General features: G+C 39.7%; 1 protein-coding gene across 2 annotated transcripts in view; it reads right to left on the reverse strand.

The window, feature by feature from the left end:
• Positions 1 to 2,443: 2,443 nt before the first annotated feature.
• syt12 (synaptotagmin XII) overlaps positions 2,444 to 26,711 on the reverse strand; it is a 29,855-nt gene continuing 5,587 nt past the window's right edge. For both annotated transcript variants that reach the window (XM_023297275.3, XM_055009406.1), the window contains exons 2-8: positions 16,800 to 16,860; positions 15,847 to 16,040; positions 14,726 to 15,130; positions 8,413 to 8,628; positions 6,938 to 7,058; positions 5,214 to 5,347; positions 2,444 to 4,442 (exon numbers count right to left, since the gene is read on the reverse strand). In XM_023297275.3, coding sequence (XP_023153043.1) covers positions 4,269 to 4,442; positions 5,214 to 5,347; positions 6,938 to 7,058; positions 8,413 to 8,628; positions 14,726 to 15,130; positions 15,847 to 16,040; positions 16,800 to 16,845 — 1,290 coding nt within the window. In that variant the 5' untranslated portion in view covers positions 16,846 to 16,860 and the 3' untranslated portion in view covers positions 2,444 to 4,268. The remainder of the gene's footprint in view (positions 4,443 to 5,213; positions 5,348 to 6,937; positions 7,059 to 8,412; positions 8,629 to 14,725; positions 15,131 to 15,846; positions 16,041 to 16,799; positions 16,861 to 26,711) is intronic.

Raw genomic sequence — 26,711 nt, forward strand, 5'->3', positions numbered from 1 at the left:
TTCAACACGGATCATCTGGTTTTAATGAATCAGCAGCAACATCACAACAAATCAGACAATTTTCAACAAATTAATGAAACTGATGTCATTTAAAACTATCAGTCTGTTTGTGTCAAATTAAAGCTGATTACTGACAACTAGAACATTAACGTTACTGTTTTAATCACATTTAAGTTTCCTGAACATTACATTAACGTCAACCAGCCACAGTTTTATGAACTTAAAGAACCACATTACAGGAACACAACACACTTCAGCTGTTTACATGAAACTCAACACATTAGCTTGATGCTACGTTAGCTTTAATCAGGCTACGACTGAGCAGCTAGCTCGGTTAGCATCGCTAACATTAAAGCTAATATTTACTATGCTCACTTTCTTCTCTAGTCAACACACACTGAAACAAACTCCACCAACATCTGGACTGCATGGCACACATTACATCTGACACTAAAGCTGCATATAAAGTGCATTAAAAGCGGCACCGATACGAAAATAAACATTTACTTACCGAACTATCAGAGTCCTTTCAGTGTCTGCTGGTAGAATCAGCCGAAGGTAGAAAACTGGTTAAAACAAGCCAACGGGCAGGAAAACTGTCTGTGGAAAATGTTCTGCTGCTGCGCCGATAAATAAACCAACAGTTATTATATCAGAATTAATCCAAACAAGGAGAGCAGAGTCTCTGCTGCTTCCTCCATAGGACCTGTCAATCATTCCAGACCGGACTGTCAATCAAGTAGTCCCGCCCCCTGGCTTTGCAAAACTTTAACGCTCTATAAAAAAATTCAATATTGATTTATTTTAAGATCGGCCACCTGATCTCTCATTTTGACCATGAAAACTAACGAAAAAAAATGTATGTACAGTCTATGAAAGTCTATTCTCTGTTTGGCTCCACACTTGCTGATGACCACTTCCGGTCTCAGAAAATGAAAAAACTGACCTTTTTTCGTTTCTGTGTCTTGCTGATTTTACTTTCTTGTTATTCTAAATATAAAACGAAAATCAAAGCATTTAAAAAAAATCGTATATCCCTTTTTGATCATGAAAAGGAAAAACGCCTTGTATTTCAATTTTAAGTTTTGTATTTTCAAACGAAAATCAAATAACCACTCGTTTTTTGTTTTTCACTCCCCATTTCAGAAGGGAAAATCAAATTACCAGATCCCTACACGGACCAACACACCTTCTCATTCAACGCGTTTTATTTCTTTGCATTATTTTCTACATTGTAGAATAATACTGAAGATTAACACTATTTTGTCTACTACATAATTCCATATGTGTTCTTTTATAGTTTTCATGGCTTCAGTATTAATCTACAATGTAGAAAATAATTAAGTAAAAGCTTTTGAATGAGGTGTGTCCAAACTTTTGACTGGTAGTGTGTATCATTCATATTGTGTCCATATCATTCATATCTAGTATATCCCAATTCTATTTCTATCAGCATAGTATGTTCATTGCAATTCCAACTGTAGATTACAATCTGTAAATGTGTGCACAGTATCTCAATATTTGGTGCATTATGTCTGTAACAAACCATATTTAATTGTTATGTCAAGTCTCATTCACCTGTATATCTCTCTCTATTTTGTAAATCTTGCTGCCTTATGCACTTCTGGTTAGATGCCAAGCTGCATTTTGTTACCTGTACTTGTACATGAGTAATGACAATAAAGCTGAATCTAATATAAAATCCAAAGCTTTACTTTGATGAACAATGCAGCATAATTGGCTTTCATGTTACTGCCATGGTAGCATTTGTAGAAACAAGTGTGTCAAGATATGTATCTGCTGTTATGATTACTTTCAAAATATTGCAATGCACTGACAGCAAATTATGAAAAATTAAGTTTTACTTTTAAATGTCTGGCATCATAGTTCATAGAATTTTAGGTGATGATCATCAGCAATCAGTCAAATTACACTATTTAAAATTCTTAAAATTCTAACTTTAACATCTATAATGCCATGCCAATAAGGCAAACTCCATCTGCTTCAGAAAAACATTTGACGTGATCAGAAACCAAACAATAGCTACTAAATGGATATTGTGATGAAAGTTTTTATGAACTACTGCCTCAAAGGTCACGGATTAACTTTAAATCTCAGGTTATTCTCCACATTTACTCAATTATTTATTAACCGCAAAGTAAGCTCATAATTGTGCCTGTTCACCTGCTTTGTTGATCTTTTGATGCCACAGTAAATATGAACACGCCCATCTGTGGATATCTCAGCATTGCCTAGAGCTACAGTAAGCAGGGACCTGCTGCGTCTGTACAAATGTTTCTCCTTAAACTTTATAATATACATTTTCTTCCAATTCAAGATGATTTTTGTGGTGTTCAAAATAAGGGCAACGCGAGACATGTTTGTTTTTCCTCCTCTCTGATTCCAACAATTCATCCCCACAAGATAAACCAGTGGTCAGTCCTTTACTGTTGAATTGCTTTTTATTTCAAAGAGCATTCACACAATACACTGTATTCTGGAGGCACATTCACATCAAGTGCTAAATAACTTCATGCATGGTCAAATGTAGGCTACAGCTTTGTTGAATCGAATGCAAATGCTGACTGTAAATGAAAATATTGCTTCATTATTTGGCACAGTAGGGAATATTGTCTATCATATGTGTTATTTTTGGATCGATTTTCAAAGTGAGGTGAGAAATGCCGTCAGAATGTGACCAAAAATGTGCAGTAGGCTCTGCTAGAAAATAATTAATAAATATTAAATCACAACAATGCAATGAGGCTGATTATGCTTTTAGAGTTAGCAGACATTTCACATGATAATTCACATTCAAAGGTTACAACAAAACAGCACTATTGCACAAGTTTGTAGAGAATATCTCAGATAAAAAGCCACCTTGACATTCTGACCGTTACAAGACTCTTGTCACGTCTGTCTTCATTTTAACCAAACAAACTTCGAGCTGAATTATCAATAGACATGAGAAGTTTGCAGGTAACTTTATCAAAAAAAAAACTAAAAAAAAAAAAAAAAAATTAAAGTGAGTGTGACAAGTGCCCGGTGAACTACAACTACAGATGGTTCAGAATATCAAGGTGTTTCCTCTAACATAAACGAAACTGTAAACCCATTTAAAGGGGTTAGTACTTTACATCACAAGTTAAATTCCCAGAGGTGTTTTAATAGTAAGTCATTGATCAGCAATTATATTGGTGTTAAATACAGTGTGGTATGAATGGAGTTTGATGTTTATTAATAGTCATAATATGAAAAACAGGATCTGCACCTAAAATTTAGAGAAAAAAATGGCAATGAGAAGAATGTTGAAGTACAGTATTTACATTCTCAAATATGCTTATGCAACTAGTATTGCATTAATCATGGTAAAAACAGAACAATTATGTTTATAGGATGATTACATTTGATTTGGCCACCCTGTAACAACTGCTACAAATTACAATTATTTCACCTGGATAAGAGTACCTGGATTTTTTTTTCAAAAGCACAATAAATACTGAACATACCAAAACCTCTATTATTGATCAGTCTCACTGTTAATTACACAAGCAAATCCAACAGAGCTCACTGAACTCAGCTCCGAAACCACCACAGAATCAATCAAGTAGGCCCAATCAATGACTGGTTTAAAAAGACAAATGGGTGTTTTCCTGAAAGAGAAGCGATTTCACCCCTCCGTCCAGTCGATCATTCCCTAGACAGCTATAATAGGCTACAACCAGAGTAGGCACCATGCAGAGGGAGGGGTCGAGCCTGCCAAAGCTGGGCTCCTTTTCTTAGATAAAACTCACTTCGAAAGTTCAAACAGATAGGTGATGAAGACTTTCACAAGCAAAAAAACATCCACATATTTATGTCTCCACCCCTGCAGCTGGAGTAGATATTCGGGTTTCAGACTGACTCTCTCCAGCCAAAGGAGCAGAGTGAGGATGACGGATGCACACGATTTGAAAAACTCACCAGCGACTTGTGGTGAGTAATTTCAGACCCCGTCTAAATGCCACCCTCATTTATAATGCACCCAACCCAGGATGGAGCTGAATAATAAAGACAAGTGTATAGCTGATACACCCCCTTCAGAGCTTCTCAGATTCCTCCCTCCCTTATCTAAAGAAGGGGAGTAACCTCCAGTTCTGTGGGTCAACATGTAAACTCTATCCCACTGAAACACTGCAACAGATCTGAGCATGGCACCAAACAAGATGAGAGTTCAAATGAACGCGAAGACATGAACTTGAAACAGGGATGTGGGTGTGCTGAGAGGACTAGATCCTGCGTAGAGGGTGCCACATGGACACAGGCTTCCTCAAGGTGGCCAGCATCTGGTTCCAGTGGGTGATTCCCATCCCGCTGGCCTCGGGGCCGATGATCACATGACCCAGGTTCTCTCCCCGGCCGTCGTCTGTGGCCTCGGCCACTGTCACCCTCAGGGAGAGCTCCTGCAAACAACACAGCAGGGTTACATAACCTGCTCTGTGAGCATGACTCAGCAAGTTTTTTACCCTGTGGGTTCATCTGTATCCTGATGGTGTCAGTTAAATAAATGTGTTAAGATGACTTTTAAGCTATTTTTAACTCACCACCTCTCATTTGCATTTCATTTTATCACTGTTTGGATTGTTTTGTGGCTTTAAAACTTTTAAAATGCACATTATATTGCAGGTGGATTTTAATTATGCTTTCATAGTTAGGTTAAGTATTTTTAAGTGTTTTGTGCAACATTTTGATTCATGAGCAAAACAATGACAAAACACAATGAACATGATGCTATTTAATAATGGTGAATTTGTCAACATTATACCTGCTAAAAGTGATCCTGTTAACATTGTCCATGTGAGCAAGCTGGTGTCAGTATTTAGCTCAAAATGTGGATGTTTGGAAGTACCGCTCACTAATGTTGTTGCCACTTCTTTATCATACTAATATTTGTTTTATGATAATACTATGTGGTATATTTTTCATTTTAGTGCACCCTTGCTTAACCAGGAACCCTCTTGAGATGCCTTATCTCTCACAAAGTGACAATAAACACACTAAATCTATTTCTGATGTTTAATTACAGCACAATAAAATAAGATCTTGGTGGCAATCTGCCATCTCCACTGGAAAAACATTGTACTATTGGCAATGGTTTCTAGTTATGTTCCTCCTTGACCATAATTTCCCTTTTGGATTAATTAAGTCTCATCTTATCACTGCTGAAGTGTCACCTGCAGGACGATGGACGGCACAGAGAAGATCATGGCTTCATTGAAGATGGGGTTCGTGTCATCTCTTTTGGTGGAAGTCTTCTTCTTGCTGATCTTCCTGCCATCTTGCAGGAGATACACTTTGACAAATGGATCTGATAATGAGAAGAAGGGAATGAGATTACAACTGCATTTTAGGCCTCTAAAACCCCAAACTTTTGAACAGTAGTGTAGGTTTGGGGTTTTGTGCAGCATAGGTTTTCTCCAGGTACTCCGGCTTCCACCCACAGTCCAAAAACATGCTCAGGTTAATTGATGATTCTAAACTGTCCGTAGGTATGAATGTGAATGTGATCGTTTGTCTCTCTATGTAGTCCTGTGATAGACTGGTGACTTGTCCAGGCTGTCCCTTGCCTTCACCCTAAGTCAGCTGGGATAGGCTCCAGCCCTCCTATGACCCTAATAAGGATTAAGTGGTGTATAGATAATGGATGGATGGATGGATGGATGGATGGATGGATGGATGGTGTCGCGACTTTGGCCACAAGTGAGACGCCTTTTCAGAAAATACAGTACCAACAAATAAACTGATGTTTATTGAGCAGGAAGGTTCATTCTTGTTGTAAACAGTCAATCTGGCATCCTGTAGACTTTGTGACCACTGCAGATACACAAGGCTACACGTGTATTTGAGTGATATGATGCACACTGATGCCAATTGTGAAACTCTGGTGCAGTGATCAACACACCAGCAAAAAAGAATGAAGAATAGGACTGCTTGATAGTCCCTTCTGTTAGCTGGTCCTGACATTTACTCGTTAAATAACACAATACCGTTCAGCCTCAGACCAATGATGCTGTAAAACCACCAGATTATTTAATTAACAAAACATCTGGAACACTGAATGAATGAACTTTATTGCTACCTGGCCTGAAAACATGAACACAAACTGGCATGTCCACTACTGTTCAAATGTTTGGGGTCACTTAGAAATGCCCTCATTTTTGAAAGAAAAGATTTTTTTTCCAATGAAGATAACATTAAATTAATCAGAAATACAGTCTAGACATTATTAATGTGGTAAATGACTATTCTAGTTTCAAACAGCTGATTTTTAATGGAATATCTACATAGGGATACAGAGGAACATTTCCAGTAACCATCACTCCTGTGTTCTAATGCTACATTGTGTTAGCTAATGTTGTTGAAAGGCTAATTGATGACTAGAAAACCCTTGTGCAATTATGTTAGTACATGAATAAAAGTGTGAGTTTTCATGGAAAACATGAAAATGTCTGCAAACTTTTGAATGGTAGTGTACGCATATGCAAATACATCGTCACATAGTTTGTAGAGTGTGCAATACATTCCTCATTACAGAGTAATCAGAGGCACAGTCCTGTACACACAATTAGCTCTGTAGATGATAAAGGCTGCGCTGGTCGGTGACCTTTATCAGTCGAATGTGAGCACGACAAGTGATTTCAGCCCCATCTGTCTTTCTCGATGAAGATAAATGTGTCTTCTGGGAGTTGACATTAAAAGCCTGTTGTAACTGAATCAGTAAATGTTTTGTTCAGTACCAAGATGTAAGTAATTTGGAAAACTTTACAGGTTTAATGGCAGAGAAAGGCAAATGTATACATGCAGTGAACAGATCATACAACAAGAAACACATGGAAGTAGTTCGCTTTTACAGATAAACACATACTACAGAAAAAAAAAAAAAAGGAAGGTCCCTGACCTGCAGTGTTCTTGCCGTTGGTCCACACCAGGTTCTTGCATTTGGCCACAACCACAGTGAGGCGCTCTGCTGTCGGCAGATAGCTGAGAGACAACAAGATCTCTCCGACTGCATCCACAGCCTGGGGAGTCAAAGCAGAGCACATTAGATATTACATTACACGTGTCAGCCCGGGTGATGTTTTTTCAGAGAGAACTTTTAATTAAGTGTTGGCTGGAGCGTAGCCAATCACAGCCCTCCTGGATTGAATTAAATTTTTAAGCAGTGCACTGCTTACAGTTTATTAAATTAAAGATAATTCAATTAAAGTAATCGCAAAATGGAAACAGTAAATGTTAAAAGAGGGAGCCGATTATGAAATGGCAAATTACAGGCAGACATGTTAGTAAATGTAATAACATAACAAAGTACGTCGATTTGAAACTCTTAACATTTTGTGATTCCATTTCAATATTGAACGTAATTGTTAATTCATCATTTTAAGACAGAATAAATACATACAGATGGATTTTTTTAATCATGTTTGAGTTTTATTGCACGCCATCAACTGCAAATGTAATGAACCTAGCAATAATATATATTTTTTAAAGTACCAAATGTGTGAATTGATCATAAATTAACATGTTTAATGGCTATAATTATTTCAGTGGCACATTCCAGGCTCCACATTTATGATAATTGTTAATCTGTTATCTACAGAATGATCGTTCTGTGATGTTAAACTTACTCAGAGTTATACAAATTTCACTGATGTCAACAGAGTCTTGATGAGGATTTAAAATATAACCTCCATCCTTTACTAGTGGCTTCCATATGTTCTTTCTTTGGTTATATGAGCCTGTTGGATGCAATTTTTAATCAGAAAACATACAGTATTCATACAACAACGAGGTGTCCAAACAATAGTTAACTAAGGAACATTACCATACCAGGGCACTGCTTCGAAGTGTTTTCAAATCATATATTATTTACATTGCTGGGGTCAGTGAGCTTATGACTTTTTAAACAAGTGACAGTTAACTGTCGTTATTGTTGCCACTGAATCTGATATACCTGATGTCCTGAATTACAGCAGTTACTGAAGTCTAATGCAACTCTGATATGGAACGTTAGACCTGTCAGACATCCTGAAATGTATTTTCTGCAGAGAAGAAGGCATTCTTGTCTACTTCTGTTATAATTAATACATGTTAACATTCTGTATTTGTTAATCACATTTTGAACATCTGACTTTACTCCACTATGATTCTTGTTTAGTGAGTCTGACATGTAATTTTGTCTCATGTCCAGAAGGGGGTGACAGACACCACCGTGATTTCTTACACATTTTAATCCAAACAGTATTTAGGCGTTGTAGTTTGCAGGAGCTGGCTGTATGTTTTAGACTGGGATTGTGCTTGAACTCCATGACTCAGGATTTTTCTGTAGCATATTCCTCTGCTGTGCCTCTACTCTGTTACTCTAATCCACTGTACCTTATTGACATCTTGAAGGTAGAGCCAGGCGTTGAACGGTCTGATGGTCAGGTCCAGGTCTGACAGCTTGAGATCTGCTACGCCTGCACTGATGTTTCTTTCATCAGGGTCAATGCCAAAAGCGGCAAAGCGAAGGCTGTACTCCTCCAGAGTGGACAGATCCATGGGGATGGAGAAGCGCTCATCAAAGATCACGGTGAATGCATTCGTCTGGACCTGTGGGAAGCATAGGATGTTACACTGTATTGCATATTTTAATCGGTGTGAACCGACTTCAACATTTTTAATAGCAAAGTGGTACCAGTTATGAAAGTCATTAGAAGAAAGACAGAAAACTGAACAGCAGGAGCAACAACAAGCCAAAGATGCAAAGATTTATCAGCCTAACAGCAGGCTGAAGACACTGTAGAGAGGGAGAAACATCTGAGCTTTTTCACAGTTATCTGACAAACTGTGGCTGTCTGCATTGTTGAGAACATAAAGTACACTAAGAGTACAAGGTCACAGCGGATACTTGTTCCCACATAACATTTACACAGTCGTCTGAGCACATTGCTCTGCTGTGACAGGATGCTTTTATATTATCCTGGAACACAAGCAGCACAATCCGCAGGTCATGAACATCTTTTTTTTCTGTCTAGGAACCACCAAGGCCAGCAGATCAAGACAAAACAGCTTTTACGATGATAAATATACTATAAAAGGAACATAACATGACTTTATTTCAAAGTGAGAGTCTCAGCTGCAACAGCTACAGTTAAAATGTGAATTTCAAGCCATTACATCTTTATGCACATGTGGAAGCCACTGTGGTCAGAAGTTACCAGGCAACGGGTGATGTGAAAAAGGGAAAAGATTTATCAATATCCCTTTTTTTGTTATCTGTGTTTGTTCTTAACGTGTAAAAAACAATGAGGAACATTTCTGCTAATAATAATATGTGAAATAAACACTGTTGCTTCGATACCAAGACAGAATAAAAGGATAAAAGCACATGCTGTGCAAGGTCACCATGAGTCGCTATGGATAAATAGCAACGGACTCACTGTACCATCAAAGAATTGTGAATTCAGAGGAAAAGGTGTACGAGCATGTGAGCCTGACCTTGGACGGCGCAAACATCCACCAGCTGAATAGCATCTTAATCATACAACCCCACACCTACAGAATCCAGACAAGGCCCTCTCCTGCTGCTGTGTAAGAACGTACATGATGATACAAAGCATCCAGTGACTCTCTGCCAGCCTCCCTCCATCCACAATATGAAAGCGTCTGTCTGCATTGTTGGACTTATCACTTGGGGATAACAATAGTGATGCATGTGGGAACAATGAGGCAATAAAAAGAAAGGGAGGCGTGTGTGGATATGTATGTGTGAGCTATAGTAGACAGCGAGGGGGAACAAAGAGCGGTGTGCACATTATTACCAGCAAAAAAAGCAAGAAGCTGTGACAGCAAATAAATAAGAGAGGAAGAGATGAGGGGAAAACGAGCCAGAGAAAGGCGAGGTGCGGGGAGGGTTAATGGGCGGGCAAAACAAAAGCAGCAAAGAGATGCTGGAGACAGAAATGAGCGAGAATAAGCAGAGGCAGAGAGGGAGAAGCCTGCTTGACCATCAAGGCGAGTGGAGCTGATGTCAGCGTTTCCTTCGGTCTTCCCTGACATTAAAGAGGGAGCAACTAAAGCTGCTGCATCAGTGGCTGCTTCCATTATTATTACGCCCAGCCTGGATGCACTAATATGAGACAACAACAAGTACCACTGGGGCCCTGATGAGTCTGTGTGTCGTCCCTGTCGGCTGCACAAACTGTACTAAACCATGTGGCCATGACTCACAGCCAGGCAGGAACTACACAATATTTCTGGCAACGTCCAGCTAAGAGCAGAAGGCAAGTGGCAGGTGTAGCAGATGGAGGAACGTAGCTTTGTTTTTATTTCTGTCAGAACGGTCGCTTCATGTTAGATTAAAGCCTTTTATGATTTTGATTTAGAGATGAGAGAATAAATAACAGTAAAGTTAAATAAACAGTTAAAAGAGCAGATGCAGCAAAAACAGAGTTAAAAATCCAAATACAGAAGAAGTAGTAAGGCAGTAACGAGCATTTTCTTTTATATTTAAACTTTTTCTTTCTTTCTGACCCTATATTACAATTAATATTACAATTTAGATTGTGATAGAAAAATGATTTAGCCTATCTTCAAGCATTTCTTGATTTTTTTTTTCTGTACCTTGTTAACATGTTCATATGTTGCTTTAGCGTGCTGGGAAACAAATTAAAAGTGAAATAGCCATAGCTAAGCATTTCAAACTACAACATACCAATGAGAAAATACACAGATTAGGATTCAGTCAGGATTTCATATATAACAAACCTAAGGAATTAATCCATCACTTGCAGGTTGGAAATTTTCTGTACCATTATTTTCTTCAGAATCTGTTTCAATTGTGTTTTTAAAACATATGGTTGAATTACTGCTTCTATGCATCGAGAGGATGTATAGAAAGTAGTTTTAATTAAGCCACCTGAAGCCATGAAAAGATTATTTTCATGGAAAATCTGCAAAATATGTAACTTCTATTCACAGAGATAAGTTTTTAGGGACTTAATCAACAACAGGACAGGGACCTGAAGGGAAAAAAAACATTAAATTAAATAAAGGAAACAGGAGAAGAGCACTAGAGCTCCAGAGACTTGGAAAATCTGTGTCAAGGCACAATGAAAATGTTCTGGTGGCACATGGTGGCACAACACTTTCCTAAGACAGTTTATGTTATTTTTTTTCCCAATCAGTATATTTAATTAGCAAAAATGGAATTCCTGAAAAGGCTAAACCCTTCATCTCATGGTCTGGTAAACCGTAGATGTAGATAATGACAAAATAGTTTTTACTTTATTACAGTATTTATTATAATATCCTATCATCTAACCCTATATTCTGATCTAAACTTATTTTGTTATATAGTGGAAAGTAATCACATCTCAGGATCATCATCAGAATGGCTCAGTCTCTCATTGTAAAAAGTGGATAATACCACAAATCATCCTCATCACAGCCAAAGGTGCAGGTAAACACGTGTTACAGGTTACAGACTGAGTGAACTGATGATCTGCTCCTCATGACAGTGAAGGATGTGAAATCAACCTTCCCGACTGCAGCTCCCAGGAGACTGGCCACTCAAGCAAATGAAATGGGCTCTTCAGTTGGACAAGAAAGGACCTGATTGTCAGGCTTCACGATTGAGCTTCTCACCCCGTGAGACGTATCACTGTCTCTGTCGAAAACTCAGCCAGGACTGAAATCTTAAACACATTTCAAGAGAGCCAAAACTGCCCCCCGAGCGAGAAAGCTTCAGACGCTGCAACGTTATTCCTCTTCCGCCGTGTGAGGAGCCGCTTTTATCTTTCCTTCGTTGCCCATGTTCAGCCGTCATGGCTTAACTGCTAATTACCCATCTGAGCAGCTATCCTTTCATTTATTTCCCCTCAGTCCTGAGTCACTGCTACATTAGTCATCAAGAAGCAGCTATGTGGAAAATTTACACAATATTGCTAGCTAACAACAACTCAGCATACATTTGAAACAATGAAAAATGATTTAATTGGTGTACATTTAAAAGTTTTCAGCTGCTGGTGTGACAAAACCAGTAATCTGAAAATGACACACACTGAACGTATAAACGTATTAAGGCCATTTTGAGCCAAGGGAGCAGGTGTGCTCCAGGGTCGACCTTATCAGTGCTTCGATCCAGACTGAAATACCTCAACAACTAGTCCCAGTTTTTGCTTTTGTGGCCCGTACACATGAGTCACTCTCATCTGCACTGCATCACCTGATCCCCCACCCGTTTAGGGAGCTTCATGCCATTGTTTTCTACTGTTATCTTTGCCTATTTGTATTCTGCCCAATTGTGACCTCACCTAAAACCCTAGAGTGTGTGTTTTCCTGCTCAGTCTGCTCTGTTTGCTGGCCTGGTTCCCTGCACACTTGAAAGAAAACCCTTTGTGAGCATAGTAAACTTGTTTCTACTTCCACATGCTGTTTTTGTTTTTTATTGTTGTGCTTTTGCCTCATTTAACCCAAGTCGCGGCACAGCTATCTGATGTATTGCGCCATGAAGTTTGCTTCAATCATTTCCGTCCGTCTCAGAATGAACTGCAATAGCTTTGATCTCTTTTCATCTCACAGCATCACGAGGTTACAAAAGTAATTTTCCAGTACCTGCAACATTAATGAAATTCCCATCTGCCTCAGTTCTACTTTGTGTTTAGTGCTAAATAGCAAGTGTAACATGTTGAACATGATAAACATCAGTATTCAACTAACAGGGAAGCCCCAAAAAAGATCCCAGCTCTCCCAGAAAGAACTAAATTTCAAGGTTTTGAAAATCTAATAAATAACAATTAGCGTTTCTAATGCGGCAATAAGAAAAGCATAAAATGTAATTAAAATCTGAAGTCCTGGCATAAGTCATTTAAAGTATGCCTGCACAGCTCTGCTCTTCTCGCACAACTCTGGTGATTCTCATCATTCGATTCATGCAGTGATGACTATCAAACATGAAACCTGTCGTGAAAACTGAGAAAACCACAGTGTAATTCTTTCATTGCTAAACATTATAGATTCTTAGTCCTGTTTATTACAATTTGACATTTTATAGACAAAGTGAAAATCTGCAGATTAAAACAATAATCAAAATAACTGTAAGCTGCATCACTATCAGGCAAAACACCCAACTATATAGCCTCCTGAGAATCGAGGAAAAAAAGTATCTTTCAATTGAACTTGTTGGGGGATTTCCTGCGTTTTTGGAGCTAAAACAACTTACAATATAAAAGTATTTCTATTTGAGATTTTTTTTCTTTTTTTGGTTTCTGACACTTTTGGAAAATTTAACATGACCCAGGAAATGTTCCTGAGAAATGAACCTAACAGGAGGATTAAGAAACAAAGTTAAACTGAACATGAACATAAATTAAACTCTCAACAGTCAGAAGGTCTGCGTTTTGTCTCAGTATGAAAACAAAGTTCCCTTCATCCCATCCAATCACGAGATATGATTGTAAATCCCAGTATGTCCTCTACGGCGCACATAAGGATTTAATAGGGTAGCTCAAATGAGTCAGAAGATATCAATCAAAAACAAATGTTCACTACAGAGGGCATAAATGAATGGGCCAGGTCTCTGGAGGACATACAAAACACATACAGTGAATACAAAACTCTATTAGTTCAACTATGAAGGGTTTTCCACTTGCATTAGAAGTTCTGTTTACCTTTAGTATATCTCATTACAGCACACATAGGTCTGTACATTCGCTTCCTCAAAAAGCCTTTGCAAGGCCGATTAATTACTTAAAAACCTCAAAACCTACATTTTTTACAGTACTGACAACTTGCTAGCACTTTTTAAATCTTCTTCTGCATTTTGTTGGTGCACTACCTCCTCACATAGATTATTGGAGCATTGTGAAACCACTGACAGGTGTACTGCATGTATCACCTGCATGCAAGTATATCTGTCATGAGCTTGCATGAGTCATACTGTAGCCCACTAATGGGAACACAGCTCCATAGCACCACTAGTGGACAAACCTCCACCGGGTACGTTTGAGTCATTCACTCTGTGCATTTCTCACTCCAGCCTGTCTTTGCCATCAATCTGAACCCACTGCCTTTCCATGGCTGCTGCAGTAACCTAAGTGAAGATATTTGACAGGAAAACCTACAGTAAAAGCAGCCTTATCATGTAATTGTCCTGGTACAAAATCCGAAGACAGTTTAAACAGGGGAGAAACAACATCTCTGCAGTCCACATACACACACTACCATTCAAAAGTTTGGGGGTCACCCACACAATTTCATGTTTTCCATGAAAACTCACACTTTTATTCATGTGCTAACATAATTACACAAGAGTTTTCTAAACATCAATTAGCTTTTAAAAATGATTAGTTAACACAATGTGTCATTAGAACACAGGAGTGATGGTGGGAAATGGGCGTCTGTACCCCTATGTAGATATTCCATTAAAAATCTGCCTTTTCCACTTAGAATAGTCATTAACAATATCTTGACTGTACTCCTGATTAATTTAATGTCATCTTCATTCAAAAAAATAATTTCTTTCAAAAATAAGGCCATTTCTAAGTAACTCCAAACTTTGGAACGATAGTGTATGCTTTTCCACCTGCCTTGAAAGGCTAACTCATGCTGACAGGGACCACATTTTATTTCTATCACACAAACACAGTGAAACACCAAGACCTGACCCTAAATAAGAAGTGGAGAAAAGATAGAAGGACTTCCTTACCCTTGTGACTCCCACATTGAGCTCCTCTGGCCCCAGCGAGACTCTGATGAAGCAGCCGGGGAAGTCTCCTTCCTCCCTCTCCAGCAGGTCTTTGCCCTGGTGCAGGGTGATGTGGAGCATTCCCGCCCCGTGACCCGGGTGCCTGGACGGCTCAAACTCCAGGGTCACCTCCAGCTGGCCAACTGTGAAGTCGTGGCCGAAGTTGTTGGCGATGGAGGAGATGGAGCTGAGCGAGTCTGTAGAGATGGACCGGTTGAGCTGAGCCATGCCGGTTGGGTCCAGCTCCCTGCTCATCAGCTCCAGGTGGCCCAGGTCCCTGAAGCCATCTGGGATGTCGCCGAGGGCCAAGCTGGGCTTCCGGCTGGAGGTGGTGGAAGTCCGCCGGTGGTTGTTGGCCGCCACTCTCTTTTGGGAGAAGATAAGAGGGGACCAAAAACAAGTTTTAATGCTTCTAGTATGGGAAAAAAGGAAACCACCTCCTTTGAGGTGATGCAGTAAAGTAAGGTTATTTAGAATGAACTTAATCAAAAAGACTTGTTTTACACTGACAGTGTATCATTGAACATTTTGTCCTTTTTTAAAAATCATAAATAGTATTTAATGACAAGCCATTGAAGTGGTTTTTTTTTTTTTTTTTTTTAAATATCAGTGGTAACTGCAGCATCTCCAACTACTCATTTTTTCCAACAGGGTTAGAAAATGTGCCATGTATTAAAAAGTTAGGATTTTTATAACCAAAAAAAATATTCGTCCCCATAGTGGAAACAACTTATAAACACATGATATAAATCGACTCAAAAGTTGATGTGGTGAACTCGTTAGCAAAAGGATGAAGATAGGGGACAGCACTGTCATTTAAGGCCAACATACTCTTTTAGTCTTTTAGCTCTTTTTTGGTCTCCATCAACTCCTGAAGTAAATGTCTGGCTCTTCAGCTACTAAATGCTCCACCATCTTCAGATAATACTCATCAAATATTTTTTGTTAGGCACAACTATGGCCAAAACTACAAAAACTACACCCTCATTATAAAACAGTGTGTCTCATCAAGGACCAAGATGCAGATCTCCCCCTCTAGCATCATCATCTGGAATCCTACATCCTTCTGGCTGTAAATGTACCTTTTGTCTGACTTCTGAGAAGGAAGTTCCGTATTTTTCTTGCAGATATCGATAATCAAAGTTGGGGAAGGGGGACGGCGTGGGGAACGTTCCAGACTTCCACAACTTCCAGATGTTGAGCCCAGCCATGCCCAGCAGCACGAAGAAGCCCACCAGGTAGATCCCCACCTCCCAGCCTGGCGGGTTGCGCACCACTGAAACAGATACACAAAACAAGTGCTTAAAACAGCCCTTACACACTTCCCATTTAATCTATGGTGGTATCAAGTTTGGCCTCGTAACTGTCTGTATTTTAGATTTGATGAAGGGGAGTTTGATCGCTGGTGGAAGTGCGCAGTCTGGAAGTATCCCAGGATAGAGCCTTTTTTATTTTAAGACCAGTGGGAGTCTTAACAAGCTCACAATCACTGAGCGCAGTCAGCCACTGATTCAGGCCTTGTCATTTAACAGTGAGTGGTGACTTTGGGAGACAGTCAGGACTCATAAAATTTTATGTAAATCAAATAATTGGGTAGAAAATCTGACAAAATGTGACAGACAAATTGAAATGCCACTCTGAATTAAATTCCAGAGCATCTCATGCATTGAATTTTAGAGAGGGATTAGGAGCCCACACCGAACTGGCTTTCTCAGATTGAGAAAGGGAGGACTTTGAAAGCTTTATCTATACTTTATAACAAAGGCAAGGAGCCAATTACACAGAAAGTTTAAATGTTTTGTAACAACAACAAGAAATGAGGCCAGAGTTGCTTTCAGACACACCTCAGAACAAACACATGCACTGAACTGAAGGAAAAGCGACAAAGAGTCTCATCTCTCATACAGAAACACACGTTTACAACAGTGGAATTCAAAGCACAACTGTCGAGCATTCATCCGCACAAAGATATTCATGCAGGAACAAGTAAGTGCAGAAATAAGTTGGAAAAAGTGTGTGTCATCCAGCTACTCACCGCTCAGATGGTAGCCTGATATATCCCCACTCTGAGGCGAGGACATGGTGCTGCAGGCAGCCTGTAAAAACACACCCAACAATAATGTGTTCAAGTGGCTTTTTACCTCATCAGAGCATAACATCATTTTGCAAAGTCAATTGTGACCTTTTCACAGTGCCGGCGATGGCAGTCGTTTTGGAAACATGAAAAACGTAGTCGCCCATTACAACTTCTCACTCTCAGTATTTCCCCTTCAAAATGAATCAGAGGTAATGCAGCTCTACTACCCTGCTTTGGCCTACAGGATGAAATGTACCATGGATCCCTAATAACTCCTGACATGCACTGCTGCTTTACATGAACAGGATGGGCGCATGCACAACCGTTTGCAGATGTCAGGACACATGGTGTATTATAGCGTCTTTGCACAGGACTGACCAGACTGCAGTGCTTCATAGCAACCAATGACCAAGACTAAACCCACTAAGACTAAATTTGTCAGTAAAGGTGATCTGTTTGATTTCCCAATCCCAATCTCCAGTTGTGGACCTACAGACTTGGAGGTGCACTCCTGCCGAGTATGTAAAGTTCTAGAGCTGTTCCACTGTCAAATCGTCAAGTGCGTGACTGCTCTGATGGAGAGTTTTCAAAGTTATTATGTCTTTTCTTTGAGCCCACATAAGTGCAGACTTTCCTGAGGGACTTGACCATAGTTCATTGGTGACAAATGAACAAACCTGACCTGCCTCCTTGAGGTCTTTGGTTTATTTTTTACACGTTTGTAGAACTCACACACTCAAGGACTGCAGTGAAGACATCAGTTAAGTCTGTGAAGGTTTAGTGCTCCTACCCTCAGGTGGAGACTGGGACTGAGGCAGAGTTGGACATCAACAGTAACTCTTTTGTCTGGTCACATAATTGGTGTTTTCTTATCAGCAGGACGACATTGTTTTGGCAGTGCCTTCTAAACTGGTAAAACAGGCCAGATTAACCCTCCCAGTCAAACTATATCTAGGTATAAACTGGCCTAGTCCAGACTTCATGGACACCCTGTAGGTATTGTACTGAAATCGGTTATAGAGCTACAATTGAAATGAACAACTTCTATGAAAAAGTTTTGCTTACAGCACAATTTTATCTTAGTAAGCAATTCAGTTTTTTCTTAGTAAGCAATTCAGTTTTTTTCTTTTATTTGAACTTTTTAAACTGTAATTAGCTCAAGGACATTCTAGTTATGTTCTTTCATAATGATTTGCTTGCTGAGCATACCTCTTTGTAAAAAAAACAAAAACAAACCCTAAATAACTTAACAATTAAGAGTTTAACATGCTTGATCTTTATGTGTCAACAGGTATAAACTGGCCTAGACCAAAGTATACCACAGGGTATACTTTGGTTGGGGGTTTAATCTGGCCTGTTGCGCTGGCACCAACCACAAAAATAATTAATGCGATCATTTTCTGGCCTGACAGAATTACAGTGATTTGGTTAAATTAAAGGAAGGATTTTTGGAAGTTAAAAAGAATATCCACTGATATAAAATTGCACTCCTTTAACTTTGCTGGTCTTATGATGGACAGTTTAGAAACTAGAGAATCAAATCAATGTAGCAGCACCAGAGACAGAGAGATATATCTTTTATTGTTTGACACATTTTCCTTCAAAGGCTATGAAACCCATAAAACAACTCAATCACTGACAGTTGGGTTGGACATTTGGGTGTGTTATGCAAGCAGTAGCTTTTGCAGCCTGAAGGAGAGATGAGCAGTGGGCAACAGAGATCTGGTAACCAGCTTCCACAGATCCTCCTCCAGATTATTTTCTCATTTTTAAACTTGCAGTTAAGTCTGAACCACCCAGACCAGCAGCGGAACGGAAAATTCCAAGAGTAAACACCTGACTGTGAACTTTCATATCAGATAAGATATACTTTATTGTGAAAGGGAAACTGGCCTTGGGCAGTAGTGCAAATTTCTACAGCAATGTACAACTACAGAGGGCTAGATAATAAAAACTAATAAAACAAAGTGTATAACAAGGCACAGAATAAACCATATACACTGCCAGTCAAAAGTTTGGACACACCTTCTCATTTCATGGTTTTTCTTTATTTTCAGGACCATTTACATTGTAGATTCTCACTGAAAGCATGAAAATTATGAATGAACACAAATGGAATTATGTAGGAGACAAAAAAGTGTGAAATAAGTCAAAACATGTTTTATATTTTAGATTCTTCAAAACAGCCACCCTTTGCTATGATTACTGCTTTGCACACTCTTGCCATTCTCTCAATGAGCTTAAGATAAGTCCTTGATTTCTGAGGCTGGTGACTCGGATGAACTTCTCCTCAGTAGCAGAGGAGACTCTTGGTGTTCCTTTCCTGGGGTGGTCCTCATGTGAACCAGTTTTGTCATAGCGCTCTATGGTTTTTGTGACTGCACTTGAGGATACATTCAAAGTTTTTGCACTTTTCTGGACTAACTGACCTTCACTTCTTAAAGTAATGATGGACTGTTGTTTCTTTTTACTTAACTGATTGGTTCTTCCCATAATATGGATTTTAACAGTTCATCCTCCCTGACAAGGCACATCTGTGACGGGAAAACCATTTCAGGTGACTACCTCATGAAGCTCATCCAGAGAATGCCAAGAGTGTGCAAAGCAGTAATCAAAGCAAAGGGTGGCTGTTTTGAAGAATCTAACATGTAAAACATGTTTTGACTTGTTTCACACTTTTTTGTTTACTACATAATCCCATTTGTTCATTCATGGTTCTGATGCCTTCAGTGAGAATCTACAATGTAAATAGTCATGAAAATAAAGAAAAAACATTAAATGAGAAGGTGTGTCCAAACTTTTGACTGGTAGTGTATAAATAAAACTTTGTGTGGAACCATGACTATTTAAACATATACATTCATTTACACGTTCATAAGAATGTGCATATTGCACTGCAGCACTATATTGCACTTTGAGTAAAACTCATAATGCAAAAACAAAAATAAAACAGGGATACAGCGATCAACCTTTTGGATGAAATGTGTGGCTTCACACATCAAGAGTTTATACTAAGCTGTTGTTTGTTAAGCAGTGTGATAAAAGTGAGATTAAGAAGAGTTTAAAACAGTTTTTTTTGTATTTGCACCTCTGTACCGTCTACTTCAGGGCAATAGTTTCTACTCTGAAAATCAAATGGATGAGGCCTTCAGGATACTCTGTCAGATCTGAGGGATGGATGTTCTTTTATTGCTGATTATTTTTTGCATCCAACCAGATTGTGAGTGCACTGAACAGCACAGCTCACATGTACTGTACATGACAAAAGGCATCACATTCACCGCTATATTCTGATCACACTGCTGAAACAGACAGGAATCCTGCTTACGGTGCAAAGCTTCTCGATGAGCTCACTGTGTACATTTAATGTATGCAGCCATTAGGTTTGCTCAATTCACTGTAAGGAATCAATTCAATTTCCACGGTCTTTTCTGACAAAATAGCAGCAGGGACCGGTATTCAGAAGACCAACAATGATGTTTTCATGGCCCCTCCCCCACCCCTTTACCTCCTCTGCAAACTGCAAAAATAAAAAATATAAAAAATTTAAAAAAACAAAAACAAAAAGATGGTTGCTGGTGTGTGACTCATTCCTCCCCTCCTCCCCAGTTTGTTGGAATCTCCCCATATCTCAGGAGCTTGGGGGAAATGAGAGCATTACACTAATGATATAGAAAAGGGGGGCTGCGGGGTGTGTGTGTGTGTGTGTGTGTGTGTGTGTGTGTGTGTGTGTGTGTCAGTTATGCTGAGCGCTTTGCAGACCACAGCCATGCAGGCCAATTAAAGCGGCTGACGCAGTGCAGGGCCCACTGACAGCTGCTGATGTGCCATTAGCAAAGCATGGGGAATCTCTTGTGAGAGAGGGAAGCGCCGAGCACCGCCCCCTACCTCGGCCCAGCATGATTCACATCAGCTCAGCTCGGCTTAAGGTAACATATGAGCATAGAGGAGGGCCAGAGGAGGCTTAAAAAGGGAAGAAGAGGATGAGATGAAGAATGCCAAGGGAGAGAATAAGGAGGATGAGAGAGAGCAAGACAATGTCTCAGACAGATTTAGTATAAAAACAATGAGGCAGCGTGGGCGTTCTGGTGGCTCAGTGGGCTTGAGGCGGCGGAGTACTAACAACGAATGCCAGAAATAGAAATACACTTGAAAACAAGAACACACTCTGCACTGTTGTAAAGTCTTTTAATTTGATTTCAGCACCAGCGGATTTGAGGAAGTCATAAAGATGCAGTTATCCTCTGAAACAGTAGTTCCCAACATCTTTATCTGATGTACCATCGCAGCTCCACCGACTCAGATGTCCTGGAGTTAGTTAATTGTTAGGGTTCTTACAATTTGCAGACATTAAGTTTATTAAAAACATCAATAGTAATCATATTTCTTTGCTTGATTTTCTCCTATAGACAAAACTCCACGGTCCACAAATTCTCTAAAAGCTGCAGAAATACCCCAAATGTATAATCATTTCTATTTCAGAATCACTGCTCTGATAATTCAAGTTTTGATCACAGGAAGAGAGGACAAAAAATTAAATAGAGGTGATTTTCTTTAACATACCAAAGCTGCTATTGCAGTTCTGTCAAACAAAATTTGATCAATAAGTGTTTTGTTCTTAAGTTAAAAAAAAAGATCTTAAGCTGAGAAATGCCATTCTGAATTAAATTCAGAGCTTCTGCAGATGTGCACAGAGAAGGTAGAGTTATGGATAACTATAGATAGAAGACAGACAGAAGATGATGGAAGAACAGGTGCACACAAGTCTCAATTCTTATCTCACACTGTGCAGCAAATAAACTGATTTCTGACATAACATCATGCTGGAAGGTACCTTTAAAATATGAGCACGTTCAAGATGGTATCTGTGTAAATAACCATGCACAGCCCTTAATACTTGCCAAACACAGAAGCACTTCAAAACCTTAAGGTGGAATTCCTGCACGCCGTCCTCAACAGAACAGAATGTAATCAGACTTGGAAACAAAACTATGTGTGAGCCTCTCTAGATCTGAACTTCTACATCTCCATTCTACCATATAGAATCTAAACAGGTGTCTCAGACACTGTGATAAGGAAGGTGGTGCGATGAGGATAAAAATAATTTGTGAGATAAATGGAGACATGCAAAAAATAGGGAAACATGCCAGTATATCAACTATGATGTTGTGTTTCCATGATATCAGCAGCCATCAGATCTTCATTTTCTCTTTTAGATTTGAGATTTCCCTTCGGCTGACAGCTCATTAACACATGGCTGTGAAGAGAAAGGTGAACATTTGCATAAGAGCTTTTCCCGCTGATGTGTCATCTTCATGCCCACATGATCTCTGCTCTCCCACTTCTTTAGATTTATATCAGCGCTGCTGCAGAGATTCTGCGGCTGATATCGTTCCTCGTGAAGGCTGAAAACACGGCGTTTCTCCAGTCCACACAGAGCGCAGCTGTTGACAGGACATTTTAATTACCATGATATGCATGAAATGAAAATCTTGTCACAATGTCAGCTTGCAAAACAGGCTGCGCTGAGCGTTAAGTGGAATGTGAATAATGCAATGGAACAAAGCATGTGAAATTTGTGAAATGTAATTTTCTGCAACAGCAGTGAGGCTGTAAAAGGAATAAAGAGATACGAGTCGCACATGTTTTGAGAAGAGAACACTTCTCTTCTGCATAATGGGTTGCTAAATTAAGCTTCACATGTCTGAAGTTTTTGGTTCTGACTGCTGTAAATTTTTAAGAACTTGATTCTTCCTGGGGACATTTTCCTTCAGCCCTGACTGAACCCTGATTGTGAGTCTGCTCCCTCAAGACACCTGCAGGGATATTAGAGGATGTGTGTGGTCTCATCATCCACATATTATTGTTGAACCTGGATATGACTGAGACTCCCTGCAGATCAACAACTACAGCCCACACACACCCTGTGGAGAGGAGAGCAGCTCAGTGTGTGTGTGTGTGTGAGCCAGATGGATGTATCAAATCCACTCCCCATCAATACTGTCCTTTTACAGAAACAGTATCATGGGCATTTAAACAGCACAGAATGCGATCAGCGCTCAATCGCTGTGGAAGATTTTTGCTTCAGGCAGCTGAAAAATGAGATAAAACAACTCATGCATTACATTGGCAGCTGCAGGCGTGATTCGGAACTGTTTTCTTCACCTGTATGGGTGCAAGGTTGTGGTTTCGGACTTGATAATTTGTCTTTCTTGTTAAACCAATCAGCTAAGAAAATCACTCGACTGAGACATTTTTCATTATTAAAGAAACGCTTTTAAAAAGCAATAAATCAGCACAAGCCACGGTGGAATCTGAAACCTGAGTTTCAAGTAAGTAAAAAAGTTTTCAAATAAAAGCTCAGAGCACCTCTGTGGCACAATGGTCTGAGGACATGCCATGCAGTCACAACATTTCCTTTCTCTTCATTTTTTGCTGCCTACTACCACCCAAAATGCCAGAAAGCTTGCACAACCTTAAAACTAACTTTAAAGAAAATCCTCTAACAACCACCATGTCAAAACAAAAATTGTGAACAGTGCTAAGGAACAGAGATGGTGATTTCTTTCCAACTTCTACAGTGTGTGTAATGTTATTTGGGCCTATTTGGGGCTGCACAGTGGGATGGTGATTAGCACTGTCGCCTTGCAGCTAGAAGATCCTTGGTTCTCGTCCTGGACTGGACCTGGGATCTTTCTGCATGGAGTTTGCATGTTCCCCCTGTGCAGCATAGGCTTCTTCCCACAGTCCAAAAACATGCTCAGGTTAATTGGTGATTCTAAGTTGTTTGTACGTGTGATTGTTTGTCTGTATATGTTGCCCTGTGATAGACTGGTGACCTGTCCAGGTGTCCCCTGCCTTCACCCTAAGTCAGCTGGGATGGACTCCAGCCCCCTACGACCCCAATAAGGATTAAGCGGTGTATAAATAATGAATGGATGGGTGTTGCTACTTTGGCCAAAAGCGAGACCTTTTTTCAGAAAATACAGTACCAACAAATAAGCTGATGTTTATTCTTACCGTAAACAGTCCATCTGGCATCCTGTAGACTTTGTGACAACTGCAAATATGCAAGGATACACATGTATTTGGGTGATGTGATGCACACTGATACCAACTGTGACACTCTGGTACAGTGATCAACACACCAGCAAAAAAGAATGAAGAAAACGACTGTTCTGTTCTGTTAGCTGGTCCTGACATTTACTCGTTAAATAACACAATACCGTTCAGCCTCAGACCAATGATGCTGTAAAACCACCAGATTATTTAATTAACAAAAAATCTGGAACATTGAATGAATGAACTTTATTGCTACCTGGCCTGAAAACATGAACATAAACTAGCATGTACACTACTGTTCTAAAACCCCAAACCTACACTATCGTTCAAAAGTTAGGGTTCACTTAGAAATGTCCTTATTTTTGAAAGAAAGGACTTTTTTCAATGAAGATACCATTAAATGAATCAGAAATACAGTCTAGATATTGTTAATGTGGTAAATGACTATTCTAGCTTGAAGCAGCTGATTTTTAATGGAATATCTACATAGAGGTACAGAGGAACATTTCCAGCAACCATCACTCCTGTGTTCTAATGCTACATTGTGTTAACTAATGGTGTTAAAAGGCTAATTGATGATTAGAAAACCCTTGTGCAGTTATGTTAGCACATGAATAAAAGTGTGAGTTTTCGTGGAAAACATGAAATTGCCTGGGTGACCCCAAACTTTTGAACAGCAGTGTATGTATCTATACAGACAGTGAGGAAAAAGAGTGACACAAAAAGACGTGGCTACCAAAGAAATAAGAGTCTAGCATCACTGTATATCAAGTAAAGTAGAAATGCAGATGCACTGAAAATGTGATAGATATAAGCGTGGACTGCCGTAACGACTGATTTGTCGGTAACTTAACAGAGCTACATAACAGTGAAAACAACAGATTCTGTTAGGAGAAGGACACAGTGTACAGAGCTGCACAGAATGTTACCGGATGTCATAATTAAAACATCATCACTGAATGTGACAAATAATTATCTTGAGATAGACTAATATACATGCAGACACACACACACGTTTGTGACTGTTTTTCTTCTTTTTGCCATTTTCTCGTCCTTTTAATCTACTTAGTCATATTACTCTACTTAATAAACTGCATTTTTTCCCCCAACTTTTTAATTTCCTTACCTCATTTTTGAATGCCTGAATCATTTGGCAACATTGTTCACCCGACGTTCATGCCAATAAAGCATAAAGAATCGAAAATTTACATGAATCTAAGCAATATGAGGTTTCCAGATGTCAGCTCCACTTCTCTCACCACTCTGAGCATCAGATAAAAAGTCCCGCTTTAAACACCTCAAGATTAAATGACAACTCCAGTGAAAGATGCTGCACTAACGAGACAAGACACATCATCTGATCTCCTCCAACTGGTCCAACATCATGAGCTCACCTTCTGTTTGTGCCAGCAGCTATTCATCATTCCCTAAAATCTGCTTAAATCATGCTGGAGTCATATATAGAGGTTGTTTTTCTCTCAGAAAGCACAAAAAGACAGTAATTCTTCTCGGATCAGACCTAAGTGAAACAGAAGGGAGTTATATCACAGCTTTCGTACCGTAAATATAAATGGATGAATGAGGTCGCTTGTAAACCAGGCAGCATTTCCTGTTTCTCCTTCTAAGTCCAGCTCAGACACAAAAAACTGACCTGCTCACAGAGCAGCAGGTTGTGCACACTGGATGTAAATATTCCACAGCTGCTGCTGTTTGCTGCTACCAGCGAAGAAGAAAGAAAACAAGGAATACCTTCTGTTGCAGCTGCATATTAAATCAGGTATGATCAATAAGAACAGACACACTGATTTATGGTGGTTCCTCTCTATCTCTCCTACACACCAACACACAGAAGGATACAGAAAAGAACAAGTGAGAGGTCAGATAAGGAGAGAAGTGATTCGGGGATGAAACAATAGAGAGAAGCAATACTTGAAAATAAAGAAGAGTTAAGTGTGTGTGTTGAAAAAGCAATAAGAAACAGAAGGTCTGGGAGTAATAGAAGAGGAAGGGGGAGGGATAGCAGGCCTCTCAGCTGCTCTCCCAACTACTGATCAATCAATTCTACGTTTAATCTTGCCCAATGACTCATAATCAGATTAACTGCTTCACTGCCGTGCTCTGATATAACAGGACACTGCAGTGCAACACATGTCTCTGCCTCTCTCTGAGCTCCTAACATGTCTGCCTGCTACACTCTGACTTCCAGGTGTAGTCGGCTCATCTGGCGCATGGTTAAGTAAAAGCAGCATCGCACCACCCGCCGTCGGTTTTTAAATGTCAGCGTTGGCGCCAGCGGAGGCAGGAAGAAACTGCACACTGCAGCCAAACAACTCAGTCACTCAGAGTGAAAACAACAAACCCACAACTCAAACTTTTTGGCAAGGTCCGTCCCTAAACACTGCTGAAGGTGTGGAAAAGTCTGAACGCAACTGAGAGTCTGTAGTCAGGTTAGTGGCTCTGCAAGGACGTATGTAAACTAAACATGTTCAGAGTGACAGGAATGTCATACGCCTGGTAGGTGTTTAGCGACAAAACAAAGTGATGGAGACAGAAATGTTGAGCAGATGATGGCATCATATAACAAGAAAAGCACTCAGAGAGCACAGTACTCTGCCGAGGCTACTCAGTTGTAGCATTTCCGACGGCTGAAATCTTGAAAAAAATTGTGGCAGAAATCAATGGCACTATAGAATGTGGCCATTTAATATAGATGTACCCACAAACAAATTGACCTTGCGTTGAGCACAGGCGTGTGTAATGCACATGTATGGATGCTGAATTGTGTGACCTAAATATGTAGCAGGCGGA

The sequence above is a fragment of the Amphiprion ocellaris genome, chromosome 3, assembly GCF_022539595.1.
Source record: "Amphiprion ocellaris isolate individual 3 ecotype Okinawa chromosome 3, ASM2253959v1, whole genome shotgun sequence".
In the NCBI taxonomy this organism is placed as follows: domain Eukaryota; kingdom Metazoa; phylum Chordata; class Actinopteri; family Pomacentridae; genus Amphiprion; species Amphiprion ocellaris.